The sequence below is a fragment of the Dysidea avara genome, chromosome 13, assembly GCF_963678975.1.
Source record: "Dysidea avara chromosome 13, odDysAvar1.4, whole genome shotgun sequence".
In the NCBI taxonomy this organism is placed as follows: domain Eukaryota; kingdom Metazoa; phylum Porifera; class Demospongiae; order Dictyoceratida; family Dysideidae; genus Dysidea; species Dysidea avara.
The window spans coordinates 15,838,135-15,851,326 of record NC_089284.1 but is presented as its reverse complement, the minus strand read 5'-3'; the positions used below and the strand labels follow the sequence as shown (position 1 = coordinate 15,851,326).

Genomic DNA, 13,192 nt, shown 5'->3' with positions numbered 1-13,192 from the left:
TCACACCTATCCAGTAAACCAGCACTGGGACACCTATGTGTTAGTCAGGTGCTGTGGGATAGCACAAGCAAATCCTCCTGGGGTAGGGCTGTAACCTGCAGAAGGCTGTACCATGTCTCAGGTGAAGGTGTGGATACCCAAAGCCAAGAAATAACAACAACAATGCCAACCAGACAGTGAACCTGTGCTGGGACCATCAGACCAGTGCTTTAAATTCTGCCACACACATGTCCCTCCTCACACACAGACACACACACAGATACACACACACACACACAGCACACATTCTAACAGACACTCTTTTGTGAACACACACACACAAAAGTGCGTATATATTTTGAAACACTGTATGGTAACAATGTGAATATGAACAGTGTTTCACTCTCCAAACTCTTATATCCCAATGTGAATCTATTTTAGCTGATCATTAGTTTTCCCAATTTCCCACCAAGTATTTTTTAAAGGAAATTTGTCATTATTCCCTGCCATGCTTTACTGAAGTGGCTCAAAAGCTCTTGCAGGATACAGTATACCGGTATACATGACTATTTCTACATGTATCGTATAATCAGTTCTTGTCACTGCACACAGACTTGTTAAGGTGTGAAAGTTTATACAACCTGGATGATGCTACTGCTACAAGAATATTGCAAAGAAACTACTGGTAAGCTTTCTGTTATGCTAGCAGAACTGTCAATGTGAGCTACGTATATAGTAGACACATCTAACATAGTTGAAATCAAAAAGTTGATAACTGATGTAAACCTAAATAAAATAAAATAAAACATTGGGATGAGCGACAAGGATGGGATTTGAACCCATGTGTGCAGAGCACAATGGATTAGCAGTCCATCACCTTAACCACTCGGCCACCTTGTCTCACGCTGGTAATTAAATGTATTAGACTACAAGGGACTGCTTTATACACTGTGGCTATACATACTATTGGCCAGCTTTAAAAGTTAATTATGTAAGGTTGATTTTGTTGGACAAAGTAGTAAAGTATCCAGAATAAATGGGAACAGGACAAGTTGTGACAAGGACCTTTATAAAGTAATAGAGCAGTCAGATGTAAAGTTACTCTGATAAAAAGTTTCACAACTGAATATGCATCCTATCTATCAATTACAAAGCGGTCATTCTTAAGCTACAGTATATTCTTCTACCCATTATACAGTGTTAAAAAGCAAAAAACAGTATGAGAAGCACCTCTGTGATCAATCCACTCACTACGGAGATTACAACTGAACATGCCCCGACTATCAATTTACTGAAACACGATGTGGCCATTCTACTGCTATGTTTCAGTCATTTTAAAGTATTACAAATGAGAACAGTACAAGTAGCACCTCTGCTAGCAATCCAGTTAGACTCTACGAAAATTAAAGCATTGAAGCCATGATGTGTTACCGCACTTACATGATAGTGGAGAAAGAAATAGATCACAAAGGAGAACAAAGGTAAGTCCATTGTATGGACATCTCAGGCTGAAGTGATACAGTGAAGAAATCAAGCTGGTAGCCTTAACAACAGTCGAATTATGCTTGGCTGGAGGTATCAGCCAGTCTGCTCTGCATGTATGGCTTGTTGCTTTTTAAAATTTTTTTGTTACATCAGTATGTAAAAAAACATGCATTTTTAATAATGGTATTGACTTTATCATTTCTCCCATAGTGTGTTGGTATCAGTGGCCCCCCTAAGTCAGGAGATCCGTTCTGCGACCAGTTGTTGCTCCCCTCATCTTGGGCCCCCAATTCCTGAGGTGAACTCCATCTGGTTTAAGTTGTGGCTATACACCAGAGTGAGGTGTGGCCCTCCCTCCATACTACTGACCAAGAGAACTAGAGTGAGGAAGTTTCCTGCTATCCTAAAGGTTTGTGTTGTGTATGTGTGTGATTGTTCTATTAGAGTATTTTGTTATCGTTTTATTGGAGTAGTTTACTTGATGTGTTCTATGCGCAGTTCTAGTACAGGTAAGTTACTTAAACCCACAATGAATTAATTCCTTAGTTATAGTGTGTACAAATACACAGGCTCATGGGTGGCTGTCTGATGGAGAAGTGCAGTATGTCTCATTTCCTTTTGATGACCCATCCTCAGGTAATGTTACTCGCATGTACTATATATAGTATGTTCACGTTGAGCTGAATCCTGAAAAACAGCTAAAAATTAAAAGTGGATTTTTTCTCAACAGAATTAACATTTCAGCCAACCAGATGATTATTGGTAACAGCAAAGGTGTCAACAACAGACACATATGGTTTGGCTCCATTACAAGTTCAGGAAAGAGCTCTAATGGACACTGTACTTATATGGCTTCCCCATAGGAAATGTATTGTGAAACTTTTGATTGGCTGTAAATATTATGTCAAACATTTGAACAAAAAGATTTTGAAATATTTTAGTGGGTCAAGCAGTACTACAAATGAGCCAAATTTCAATATGATGTGTAATTGCATCCATGAGTTATTAAATGTTTTTGAGGATTCAACTCAACGTGAACATACTATAAGTCAATCAATTGTTTTGGTCATTGAAGTGCATTTAAATTTGACATTGGCTAATGACTTTATGATATTGGATATCAAAAGTCTTTGCAATGGTATAAGAATTGCATTAAAGAAAACAATTTTTCGACTTGAGGTGAAGCGTTTCTGTTGTGTAAAGTTAAATCATACACTACGATAGTAGTGTATAGTAGGGACCACAAAGGAGTAGACATGGCCCACGGGATAAGATCACCCAAAAACCAGCCTCAATTTTCCCTGATGACGATGAGGCAGTATTGGTTAGGTAAAACTAAGCCCAAACAAGTTTTCAGATCGACCCAAAACGCTTTCAACAAGTCGCTATGGAATTTTTAAAAATATATATATTTAATGGAATTTTCTACTGACTGACTGAGTAACTGACTGATGCCTTCAGACAAGCGTAACTCGATAACGGCTAAGGCTATGGGCTTGATTTTTTCACTGTTTGACATCCCTTTGGCCCGACAGGTGCCTTTTGGCATACCGCAGTACATACAATGCATTCTTCATGGACTTACCCGTGTCCTCCTTTGTGTCCCATTCATCTTTGCTGACAGCAAAAAGTGGTGATTTGGTGTTAGCACGTGATGGCTTCCCTTCGTAACAGAAACAAGAACGGAAATCATCTGTATTTGTCATAGTGGCTATTTTGATAGCAGAGGTGCTTTTCAAACAGTTCTTGATTCGTATTGCTGTGTAACGGGTTGAACATAGCCAACAACGAAGAGTAATGGATACTTCACTTTTCAGACGATAATTGATTAACTGGGGTGCACGTGACACCATTTCTTTTGGTAAGCATGGATTGCAGAGGTGCTTTTCGAACAGTTCTTGATTTGAAATGCTGCATAACGGGTTGGACAAAGCTGACAATGAAGCGTAATAGATACTTCACTTTTCAGACGATAATTGGGGCACGGTGCCATTTCAGATGCAGAACGCGTGGGTTCACCAGTCATAATAATTATTTAGAAAAAAAGTTAACAAACAAGTACACAGAAAAATTTGGAATTTTCAACTAGAGTAGGGACCATAGCACATCGATAAAAAGTACTGAAACAAGCTGGAGTAGTGCACGATATTAAATCACAGTAAAACAATAAGAAGTGTTATATCCCTACTGTGCATTTCAATTATGGTATCTTGAGCACAGTAGGGATATAACACTTCTTATTGTTTTACTGTGATTTAATATCGTGCACTATTCCAGTTTGTTTCAGTATTGTACTTTTTATTGATGTGCTATGGTCCCCACTCTAGTTGAAAATTCCAAATTTTTCTGTGTACTTGTGTTGATGAGACATTATATGACAGCGTATTGTTCTGTAGCTATCTGGCAAGTTGACTAGCTTGTTGTGTGTAATGACTCTGACTGAACTGCACTTCCATAGTATTAAAAATGCTAAACAATTGTTACTAGTCAGCCATACTTGAGGGAAAGTTTCAATGGGGTGAATCTTGTTTTCTATCCACTACAAGTATCACTGTTAGAAACAAATGTTGAAAATTATGTTTAATGCAAACAAGCTGTGCCCTCAAGTATGGCTTGTAGCCTTCATGCTCTGCCCTTAAGTATGGCTGACTAGCAACAGTTGTTAAGCATTTACAACATGCATTTCATATGCAAGCTCTCTATACATAATTTAATTAGCAGGAATTGTATTACAGTGGAACCTCAGTTATCCAAACCCCTTGGGACCAGGGGTGGTCCATAAGTCTGAAAAGTCCGTATCTCTGAAACTGTGTATAAATAACCTTGAAATGACATAAAGAACGTTTTTAAATATTTTAGTATTTTCAACTACCCTAATAGAACAGTCACTACTCTAATAGAGCAGTCATTTCTGTAGTTCGGTTAACCGAGAATTTCTGTAGTGGTTCATAATAAGGAATTTTCACAACAATGAAATTATTAGTTATTGCAGAAACTGAAAGTGCTCAACCACTAGTCAACTTGCCAGATAAGCTACAGAACAATACGCTGTCATCTAATGTCTCATCAACACAAGTACACAGAAGCCATACTTGTTAGTGGCCACTTTTGCTATTTTTATTAGAGCATATGCTTGGATGAAAACAATAAGCCTGGTGAAATTCAGGTTCACCAGTCATCAAAAAGTAAACAAACAAGTGCAAGTAAAATTAGCCATGATTGGATTTGTATTACATGTGAGAGATGTTTGGGATTCATATTACACATTGGGATATCTCAATGGTACAATGAGGTTCTCACGAATAATGAGAATGAAAATCACTACAGTGGTCCGAGGTTCCACTGTAGTGATTCCCACCATATTTGGTGGGTGTTAATTTGGCGGGTGTTAATTTGGCAAGTAGGTAGCAATGGAATGATAGTATTGGTGTGGCAGATAGCTACACCTAATTCCTTACTGATCAAACCAAGTACAGAGATCCCTCGATTATCTGAACTCATTGGGCCCTAGGTGTGTTCGGATAATGGAAAAGTTTGGATAAATGAAGCACATACATTTATGTACAGAGTTCAGTTTAAAATACTCTAATAGAACAGTCACTTCCACAGTTTGGATAACAGAAATGGCCAGATAATGGAGGGACCACTGTATACAGTACAATCAACTGTGTGTTCTATTGAAGTAGTGTATGTTGTATTAAAGTAGTTGAAGAACAGGACTCTCTACTACAATGAATGGTTTATCAGTCCAAAGCAAATTCAGCAATCCAAACAGATTTGAGTACAAAGATACATTGCATGTAATATAACTGGTTGTAGCATCTTGATAAATATGATTGTTTTTCATCACCTCAGTTACCCAAACCTCATCTAGTGTTAGTTAATCCTCGTACTGTTTGGATGACTGTGAAAATATGTATATCTGAATTTTATGATGGAATTACTGTGCCATGAATAATGCTTTTAACTCAATACGTACATGCATTTGTTATGAAAGCTTGGATCAGCAAGATATCATTTTCATTATGTTGCTGACTTCAAATGATCTAGAGCAGATATAGTCTAATAGACACATTTCTATTAATCAGTTTTAGTGTCAATAGTTTAGATAGCTAAGGGTTGAACGTTGCAGTTTGTTACTGCTTAACCTGTTAAAGTTTTTAATCTGAAATTTGCAATATATTTTCCAATAGTACTATCTAAATATTGGATTGGCACTTGTCATATGCAAAACTTTTTATGTTGTTTTGTTGTGCCACTGTAGAGGATGATATAGTAAATCATCCTTGTCTGCTCACACTTGGAATAGAAATTGATCTCAAGCACATGTGTGGCTTCATCACTATGTTGAAGACAGGGATGCTGAGGGGTCACATGATTAAATTGAACATCACAAGATTAAAGAAGACACCAACAATGTTACCAAACAAGATATCCAATGAGGTGAAAGCACAAAAGGAAGAGATTGACGAGTTCCGTCATGATCTAAAAGAGTTGGGGATCGGTGGGATGGATTCTGAACCCAACACTCCAACAGATGTCCCTGATTCAACACAGAAACAAGAGATTAAGAGCAGAATAGTTAGCTCATCTAGTGAACTTGATACCAGACCACAACTAGACTGGGTACCATTAAAGATGAGCATTGGTATTCCATTGTTTAGTGGAGATATCTACAAAACAGTTTGTAAAAAGGTACAAATGTGTGTGTAAAGTACAATGTACTTGACATCAACGATGTACACATTGTTATACAGAGAAAAAGGAGGACATTCACAAAATAATATAGTGCTAGTAACTCCGTCTCTGCATGATAACAGTGAATGACATGCCAGTGTGTTTGAGTCCGTAAATTTGAAACCAAAATTTGGGAATAAGTTTACTTTCTGTCAACAGTTCTTCCCATTGTATTCTCTTACAGTAGTTCTTCACCAAAGTCACTTCAATGACCCTTATCCACACTATATTAAGGTGGCGATGAAACGGCTGCACAGAACAATTTGTTTCAACCCACATGCTTAATGAGCTATTTTAGGGTGGCCCAAAACTTCGCTAGTGTACAGAATCTATGCCTAAAAAACTGTTGTGATAGCTTAGTTTAGCATACAAAGTTTCATGAAATAACATGCCTTCATTTTGCACCTATATAACTCTGAAGTTTCAAACTGATTTATATAAAATAACTTGGCCATTGAGCAACCTATCGCTAAGCCGCTTTGGTTCCAACCATTTCTCACCTTGTAGAACAATTCTACACTTTGCTTTTTACTGCTAACAACATGAGAAGTACGTAGTGAAAACACATACCTGTGGACTACAACATTGGCATCAAGTCTGAGTCATGAAAATTCGAGGCATACTGTTGTTGAGTTACTAGAGTAACGCTTTATACCTGATGCCTATATCAAATTTTGATGGTCTGTGGTGCATAATTTTGAAGATATATAGCGAGAAAGGAAACCGTGTGGCTAGTCAGTGCCTACTCAGTAATCACGTGATGGCAGCTGGTGCTGTTCATCAGTGAATTAACCAGAGTTGTGACAAGCTAATAGTTTTAAAGTGTAAATAATGTTAGTTGTATCAATAGGCAGTCTGAAAGAACGTATTCTGTTAGTCCACTGAGATGCTTCGCTGTGGTCTATGAATTTCCGCGTTTGTGCATTACCACAAACATGTTGTCCAATTAACACTTTATATGGCTGCCCTTAATCAGTTCAGTGCCACCTAAATGTCATGCAGCCCTTTGTGATTAGTATGATGGCCGTAGAGGGACCACAACATTCCATGCCACTCACAAACCTTTCATACAGTATGTGTCATATAACTCATATCACAGTTCCGTTAAACACCTATAAAGCAGTGATGATAACTGCTTTTGTAAAATATTTGTCATTTTTCTCAGTATTACATGTTGACCTTTATCCCAATCTGTAGATCATGTGTGTTTGTATAAATAATAGCCATCCAACCTTTACAATTGTTGTGTTCCCTTTTCTTCCTCACTACTTGCTTCAAGGGTTTGATAGGCTTAACTGAGTGATTATATGTGTAGCTATATGAGTAAAATATGTACTGTACAGTTTGTTTTAGACAAGATAAAAGATTTAGTTTGAAAGTTTTGGTAGAAAATTTGTATAGTTTGAATGTAAAAGCATATTTTACATGCAGTACTACATGTCTAAGTGTCACTTTCAGGCTGAGATTTCTTAGCCATAGTTGTACATAATGGAGTATTTTACTTGTGTATTATTTTATTGTACAGATTTTGGATTACCGGCTGTTCAATGAAGACAGGTAATATTTATAATGTTGTGTCACTAAATACTGTATTACTACATATTGCAAGATAGGGTACATACTTTTCCCTATAGACCATAAACAGACAAGGCTTTTATTTATTAGGTCAAATTGAGGTCTGCTATACAATTAACATTAAATATACAAAAGCTCATTGTTGTAAGTACGAGATAAAATTCAAGTAATATAATGCCGAGCCATGTATTTAATACTATTTATTCCTTCTGTGTATTTGAGATCCCCCGGCTTATAATGGAGATTTCCCCCTACAAGGAATGATAGTACTACTGTACCTACTAATGCATATTATGTGTTTATTGTTTCCTTTACAATTTCACAGTTTGGAGAAGCAGATACATGCTAGTAGGTTACTAGCCTTAGATGTGATGAACTTCATTGCTGAGTACAATGTGAGTAACTGTTCCTGATAGAATGGTTATTGTTCTTGAGGATTTAGTCAGTCAAATATACAAATATTGTAGAAAGTACATTTGGGCTGTAACCAACTAACAGTGGAACCTCTATAGACACTGTGGAACTAACAGTGGAACCTCTATAGACACTGTGGAACCAAATGAAAATTTTATTGTTGTTCGAAGGTTGTCCTTTTCAGAGATAAAATTGTATTGATAGAGGTCTATATGAACCTTAAAAAGTGTCCTTTATATTGTTAGTGTCCTTGCACTGCAGAGGGCCCAAGAGAGGTTCTATGAATGCTAAATGCAGTCTATACAAGAATTATTTTTACAATGAAATTTCAACTACTATTGGTACCCAACTCTGAAGCTGATACAGTAGACAGTCATCAGTTAGTACCATTGCCAGCAAGAAATCTCCAGTTTGATGGGAAAACACTAAAAAAACTTTGACATTAGATAAATTTTATTATTCTCAATGTATTTATATGTTTATTAAAATGTGATTTGATAAATGGTAACAGTATTCATGGACATATACATCACATGCTTTCGCTCAATACCATTTATTTGTGATCTAGTCCATGCTGCAGAACAACAACTGGTGGGACTAGTAATCTGTTGTTGTTTTTTCTAGGCTGTAGTTGAAAGAATGGTTTCAAGACAGAGAGGTGATAACTTATTTCTAGCACATTGACAAGTTATATAGATGATTCTGGCCATGGCCAGTTAGTACGTTCACGTTGAGCTGAATCCTAAAAAAACATTTAATAACTCATGGATGCAATTACACATGATCTTGAAATTTGGCTCATTTGTAGTACTGCTTGATCCGCTAAAAATATTTTGAAATCTTTTTGTTCAAATGTTTGACATAATATTTACGGCCAATCAAAATTTTCACAATACATTTCCTATGGGGAAGCCATATAAGTACAGTGTCCATTACAGCCCTTTCCCGAACTTGTAATGGAGGTAAACCGTATGTGTCTGTTGTTGACACCTTTGCTGTTACCAATAATCTAGTTGGCTGAAATGTTAACTCTGTTGAGAAAAAATCCACTTTTAATTTTTAGCTGTTTTTCAGGATTCAGCTCAACGTGAACATACTTTAGTTGAAAAAATAACCTTTTAAACCCAACACATGTATGCTTTATAGCTACTATGTACTATGCCCTTGTTACCTATTCATTGTGTAATGTAAACTGCTGGTACAAGTCAGTATCAGGTGATGAGTTTTGCTGTGCGGTGTAAAGAAAGTCTCAAACTTACCTTTTATGTTCACTTCATCAGGCTTCTTATAGTTAGTCAGCCTGACCTGTACCAAAAACAGCCCAGCTGTAAAAAAGGCAAGGCCAAGAATGCACAAGTACATGTTCATGGAGTAACTACAACCAAAAGACATGATATCAAAATCTGGCCAAGAAAGCATTTACAGTATAGGCACTTTTATGCATTCATTTTCTATATGCTTCACATTATCACATCCAGCTAGCTGTACATGTGTGCTTGCAATATAAACAACTAGCATTGGTACCTGCCCTATGTGCAGGACCATCTCCACATTAAACATTTTAATGCCACGAAGAGGGACTAAGCATTAAACACCAGCACTGCTAATGTAGCTATGTAGGCAGGGGCGGATCTAGGATTTATAAAAGGGGGGGGGGGGGGGGCTAACTCAAGGTACTGATCTCTTGGGTAGAGGTGCAAAGCACACTTCCCAGCATGCGAAGCATGCTGAAACTAGGGGGGTCTGGGGGCATGGCCCCCCCAGGAAATTTTGAAAAATTGATACTAAAATACTGCAATCTGGAGACATTTCCACATAAAATTCATGCTATTTTCTGCCTGTAGATATTTTATATACTGCCTTTAGATTATAGGTATGGCTCTCTGAAACGTTTTGTTAATGGAAAAGTTTGGGTAGGTACAGACAACCAAGTACATGATGCACCCCTCTCACAATTGCACAACACTGAATAGGTGGATGTTAAAATAATAATGTTGAAAGTGGAAAATTTTGAAATTTGAACAATACAAGATTGAATTTGAGAGCATTTTCAATGGAAATTGTGTACCTGAATCAAGTATTGCCATACATATTAACTACATCCTTTAAACAGACCAATGTACTTCATTGTATGTATAGATGCAGGCAGATTTGGAAAAATTCCGTAACGGAACCAACTATATGCTTCCAGTGAATGTTCTATTAGAGTAGTTAGGTGACTGCTCTATTAGAGTATCTCAATCTTGTACACCTCCAATGCTGATCCGGGTCCTTGTTGCATAAACTTTAGCATAAATCCACTGATAATACCTTGGAAAGATGTTTATAAGGTGGTTTTATGAGTATCTGTATTATTAGTGATCATATAATTATGCTAAGACAAAATTTCATTATAATACTCAGCATGTAAAGCCTAAAAGTGAAGGGGGGGGGCTTCAGCCCACAAAGCCCCCCCCCCCCCCCCCTGGATCCGCCCCTGGTAGGGTACATGGTGATGTCACATTTTTTAAAGAGCATGAGATTTTCTTATGTCATTAATGATGCAAAACACTAAAGTTTATTGTTTGTGGTTTTGACAGGAATGTAGTTTAATTATTCAGTGCATCTTCCCTACCAGTGACTTCAACGTGCTGTATAGAACAAACGAAACCTTTGCTGCTTTACATGAGAACTAATGCAACAATAATTAATATATTGGGAACCAAGCATAAATATTAGTGTCCTATATTTGCTGTGTAGCATGTATGTCGATAGTGCTTTAAAGTACATGATCCTTATGCAGTACATAATAATTTATAGTGAAGCATACATGCAAGGCTAGCTAATTAGTTAAACTGCATGCGAGCTAAGGCAATTGTATACAGTATACCCTACATTACATACAGGTTGTGTACACACGGTACAGTTACAGTTTCTACATTTTGATGTTTACCTTACCGACTGTCACAAAGAGAAATGAACTTGAGCATAATTTAAAGTCAACACAATTTGTAGTTATAGTTACTGCATGGCAAGCAAAAGTTAAGAACTTGTCCTATGCACTTTCAGTTCTGATGTTGCAGTGACACATATACCAAAAACCCAGTTTTGAAACACCTGCAGTGTAATTGACCAATAAGGTAATGTATGAATCTTTAGAGTGAAAGCATGTAAGCAGGATAGTGAAACAGTTGAGCCAGGTCAGATGCAGTTCCTCGGTGTAAACTATGGATCTGCATGGTTCCAGTATTATCATTTTTCAGATGCACAGTAGTATTTGTTCAATCATGCAAGCTGCCTATTACTACAGCAGTATTGAGGTAAGTCTGAACAAACAGTTTTTCATGTCAGTGCACACCTATGTGCTTAAAACAAAGATGTAGATATTCTGGATACTGGTGAAAGAAGCTTTTACCTACTCTAATACAACACACTGGACCAACACACAGATGGACAAATATGTTGGCAATTTGTCTGCCCTGTCCCAAAAGTGCTATAAGAGTCCCTATTATGTGAGGTAATTCAGTGCCAGTGCTGAAAAACTGATCATAAGAGTTTGTAGATGAAGACTTGCATGGAACAGATAGAGCAAAAAGGTGCATCAAAAAGGTCCCAAAAGTGAAAAAAAAGTTATGACCTAGGCGGGGATTGAACCCTGGCTGGTTATAATAACTTGGGGTTAAGGGAGGTGCACAAATCGCCACAGTTGTTTATCAGTGGTTTTGACAGGAATGTAGCTCAACTTTTCAGTGATCCTTCCCTACACCAGTGCCTTCATCGCCTATAAAGAGCGAACAAAAGCACGTATTGATTTGCTACAACAACACTCGAGTTGCCAGATGATGGGCGTTTAATTTCGCTAAAGTCCCGCCTCGATACGTGCTTTGCATGCCAAGATATGATGAGCTAAAAGTCGTGTTTTAAAAAGGTGTTCACAAAAAGGTACTGAGTAGAAAGAAAAAAATCTGTCAACACGTGGATTTGAACCCACGACCTCTTACACGCTAGTCAGGCGTTCTACCACTTGAACAGTATGTGCTGTGGTTTTCAAAGGAATGTTGCTCAAGTTTTCTCTACACCTTGGCCTTCTACGCGCTGTAGAGACCGAACGGAAGCACGCGTGAACTCGTGATAACAATCTTAGAGTAGGCGGGTGATGAGCGCTTCATTATCAGCACAGACTATGTCGATTCGCGCCAAGTCTGGTGAGTAAGCAGCGTGACCGTCAGACAGACAGACAGACAGACAGACAGACAGACAGCTTTTCAGCTTTATATATATAGATAGATAGATACTACTGAGATGATAAAAGATGATTACACTGCATTGTTACCAAAATTAATTTAACTAAAAATTTACAATTGGTTTCTAGCTACTTGGCCATCTTTTAATTTTAATATACAGTGCAAAAAGATGGCCAAGTAGAAACCAATTTTAGTTAAGTTAATTTTGGTAACAATGCAGTGTAATCATCTTTTATCATCTCAGTAGTATTGTTTATATTGCAAGCACACATGTACAGCTAGCTGGATGTGATAATGTGAAGCATATAGAAAATGAATGCATAAAAGTGCCTAGCTATACTGTAAATGCTTTCTTGGCCAGATTTTGATATCATGTCTTTTGGTTGTATATAGTTACTCCACGAACATGTACTTGTGCATTCTTGGCCTTGCCTTTTTTACAGCTGGGCTGTTTTTGGCACAGGATATCACTACTTTTTGTTGAATGGAGATCATCAGTACAGTTACTGAAGATTGGCTATTATAAATTACATAGGAGACACTGCATGCATGCATGCATAATAACAGCTTCAGTATCAGATTAGCTAGCTAAATCAGTAGCAAAAGCTTCAAGTTCAGTGTTTAGAAGCGCTACTAAAAGTGACTTGCTAAGAGAAAACTCGTTCAAACCGTTCAAATTTCCCTCAAGGACTCACGTGATATTTTGCGTGATGTTTCACGTGAAAATAAGAACCGGGGATAATGACAAAGTCGAGGCTACCATCTTAATGGTTCTTCCT

The 13,192-nt window shown here is 37.4% G+C and overlaps 1 protein-coding gene and 1 non-coding gene across 9 annotated transcripts in view; one reads left to right on the top strand and one right to left on the bottom strand.

The window, feature by feature from the left end:
* LOC136242818 (protein FAM91A1-like) overlaps positions 1 to 13,192 on the top strand; it is a 49,569-nt gene that overhangs the window by 11,295 nt on the left and 25,082 nt on the right. For 3 of the 8 annotated variants that reach the window (XM_066034306.1, XM_066034302.1, XM_066034303.1), the window contains 5 exons: positions 592 to 664; positions 1,675 to 1,873; positions 1,938 to 1,973; positions 2,034 to 2,100; positions 5,729 to 5,796. In XM_066034306.1, coding sequence (XP_065890378.1) covers positions 592 to 664; positions 1,675 to 1,873; positions 1,938 to 1,946 — 281 coding nt within the window. In that variant the 3' untranslated portion in view covers positions 1,947 to 1,973; positions 2,034 to 2,100; positions 5,729 to 5,796. Of the gene's footprint in view, positions 1 to 591; positions 665 to 1,674; positions 1,874 to 1,935; positions 1,974 to 2,033; positions 2,101 to 5,728; positions 6,160 to 7,726; positions 7,759 to 8,101; positions 8,174 to 8,435; positions 8,712 to 13,192 lie in introns of those variants that run through there. The other 5 variants (XM_066034304.1, XM_066034308.1, XM_066034309.1 and 2 more) reach the window with 3 other exon arrangements.
* On the bottom strand, positions 798 to 879 carry Trnas-gcu (transfer RNA serine (anticodon GCU)). Its single transcript has one exon. It is a non-coding gene; the product is annotated as a tRNA-Ser (tRNA).